Source organism: Apis dorsata, unplaced genomic scaffold (assembly GCF_000469605.1).
Source record: "Apis dorsata unplaced genomic scaffold, Apis dorsata 1.3 scaffold_564, whole genome shotgun sequence".
NCBI classification, from domain to species: Eukaryota; Metazoa; Arthropoda; class Insecta; order Hymenoptera; family Apidae; genus Apis; species Apis dorsata.
The window spans coordinates 183061-185309 of record NW_006263776.1 but is presented as its reverse complement, the minus strand read 5'-3'; the positions used below and the strand labels follow the sequence as shown (position 1 = coordinate 185309).

At 39.1% G+C, this 2249-nt stretch overlaps 1 protein-coding gene across 1 annotated transcript in view; it reads right to left on the bottom strand.

Moving 5' to 3' along the window:
- Positions 1–782: 782 nt before the first annotated feature.
- The window catches only part of LOC102681041, a 10218-nt gene continuing 8751 nt past the window's right edge, over positions 783–2249 (bottom strand). The window contains exon 2 of the mRNA XM_006620927.2: positions 783–1379. Within this exon, the coding sequence (XP_006620990.1) occupies positions 1214–1379 (166 nt within the window). The 3' untranslated portion in view covers positions 783–1213. The remainder of the gene's footprint in view (positions 1380–2249) is intronic.

Below are 2249 nucleotides of genomic sequence, written 5' to 3'. Positions count from 1 at the left end.
ACCCCTCCCAGCAAAACAGCAGGGATACTTGCGTGGAATCTCGGGGCAAAAAAAAAAGAGGTGAAATTCGGTGAAATTCCACGGCGACGGTGGAAACACGACGGTGGGCTTGAGCCTGATGTTTGAAAATTTATCGTTCAACATTGTGCGGGCGGGCGAAAACACTGGCGGGAAGACGACATTGGAAGCTGCGTGCACGAGAGAGGTGAAATTAAACGGACGTCGTCGGGAATTGCCGGGTAATTGAAAGCTCGGCTGCGAGAGAAGAACGGCGCGCCACGAGCCTTTGTCACCCAGACACGCGAGAGGCCGCCGCCAACCGGCTATGAAACCGAAGGACCAAGGAAGGTGGAGGAGAGGGTTCGAACATTAATTCGAGGTATTTCGCGTGACGAGGGTGGAATATTCGATCGATCGTTCGCAGCAACTCCGTCCATTCCCCTCTCTTCCCTTCTCTTCTCTTTTCCTTTTTTATTTTTCATCCTCCTCTCGACTCGAGATCTTTTTCTCGAGATTTAGCGTGTGCTCCGTCTTTTGGTTCCCCCTCCTTTTACAGATCTTGGCTTTTTCAGATATTAGTGATTAGGAAGGAATTTTTTTAGGAAGGAATATGGAAATTAAACGAAACGATTTTTAAATTTTTATTGTATATTTTTATTGAACGATGCAAAATTTTATATTTACAATAATGTACAACAAAAATATATTATTTATATATTTATATTTTGCTTTTTTTTAATCTGTCGCTTATAAATCTAAAATTTTTAAATAATTTTTTTTCCGTGTATGCACCAAATGTACTCTTCTCTCTCTCCCTCTCTTCTCCATTTTCGACGATGTAACTTTAATCATCAATGTCGCGTATCGCATGAGATTACCCCTTTGTTGATGTCCACGTCCCAGCCGAGCAATTTGCAGAGTGTCGCGGAACGCTGGGCCAACTTTGGTCCATCGATTGGTTACCGATTCTCCAAACCGTGTCCGTCCACCGGTGTATAAACCGGAATTTCAATCTAATTGTATGAACACCGGGGGATGACGTGGACTGTAATGGACAATCGAGGGATGGACCCAGTCGTGGAACTGGAACTGGAACTGGATGGTGGCCGGTGAGAGAAGACGGGGGCGAGGAGGAGGGCAGGAAATTGTGCCCGATGAAGGAAGGTGGATGGTGGCTGTAACTTTCACTCGTTAAATCTAAGGAGGGAGGAAATTACGTTCGGTCGATGTAATTGAAGAATAGGCTACTACTCACGAATGGGGATAATCGATTGTTCTCGAGAGCTCGGTTATTTTCCGTGCGAGAAGGTATTCGAGAATGTTTTGCCAATCGTCTCTCCCTCTTTTTCTTCGTCTCCCCTCTCCTCTCGGAAATAATCCTATCGGCGGAGGAAATAAATGAAAATAAAGCGAAGTTAAAAAATTATGAAAAATTGAGCAGATATAGTTTATTATAATTTCGCGAAACGAGTTTTTATCGGACTCGTTTTGATTCGTTAATGATTAATCCAAATTAACGATATTCCGTATAATATTGCGTGCATAAATGCGAAGTTTACCAGGATTAAAATAAGCCTGTATAAATATACATTTAAATATCCTGGGAAAAAAATATTTCTCAAAATATTTAAAATATAAAAATCGTCAAATTTGAAATTTTAATTATCTAATTAATTTAATTAAAATAATTTAAATTTTAATTATTTTAATAATCGATATAATTCAGATGGAATTAATTTTAATATCTATATCTCTGTAATATTAACAATTCTCTGTACTGTACTTTGTAAAATTATGACATGAAATAAAAATATCAATTATTTAATTTTGTACCTTTTATCTACATAATATTATTCTCTGTACTTTGTAAAATTATAGACAAGAAATAAAAATATCAAATTATTATTTAATTTTTTTTTTCTACCATTTATTCCACCATACGTTGAATTTTATTTCTGAAAAAGGAAGAACGAGGAGAAGAAAGAAGGTTGACAAATATCAGCTCGAGCAATTTGAAAGAAGATGGTTCGATGTCTGGAGCGGCGAAGAAAAATCAACGGATATATCAGGTGTCCTAGTGTCACGGCCAACTTCTTCTATTTCCTAAACAAGTCGACCGAGCTCGACCACCCTCCCACGCTTTGTTTTGTTAACCCTCCATCGAGCACGACTTATCTGACGAGGGCACAAAGAACGTACCTCCAAGCGTTTCTTTTATTGAGCCAAGAAACTGAATTGGGGCCGCTGGA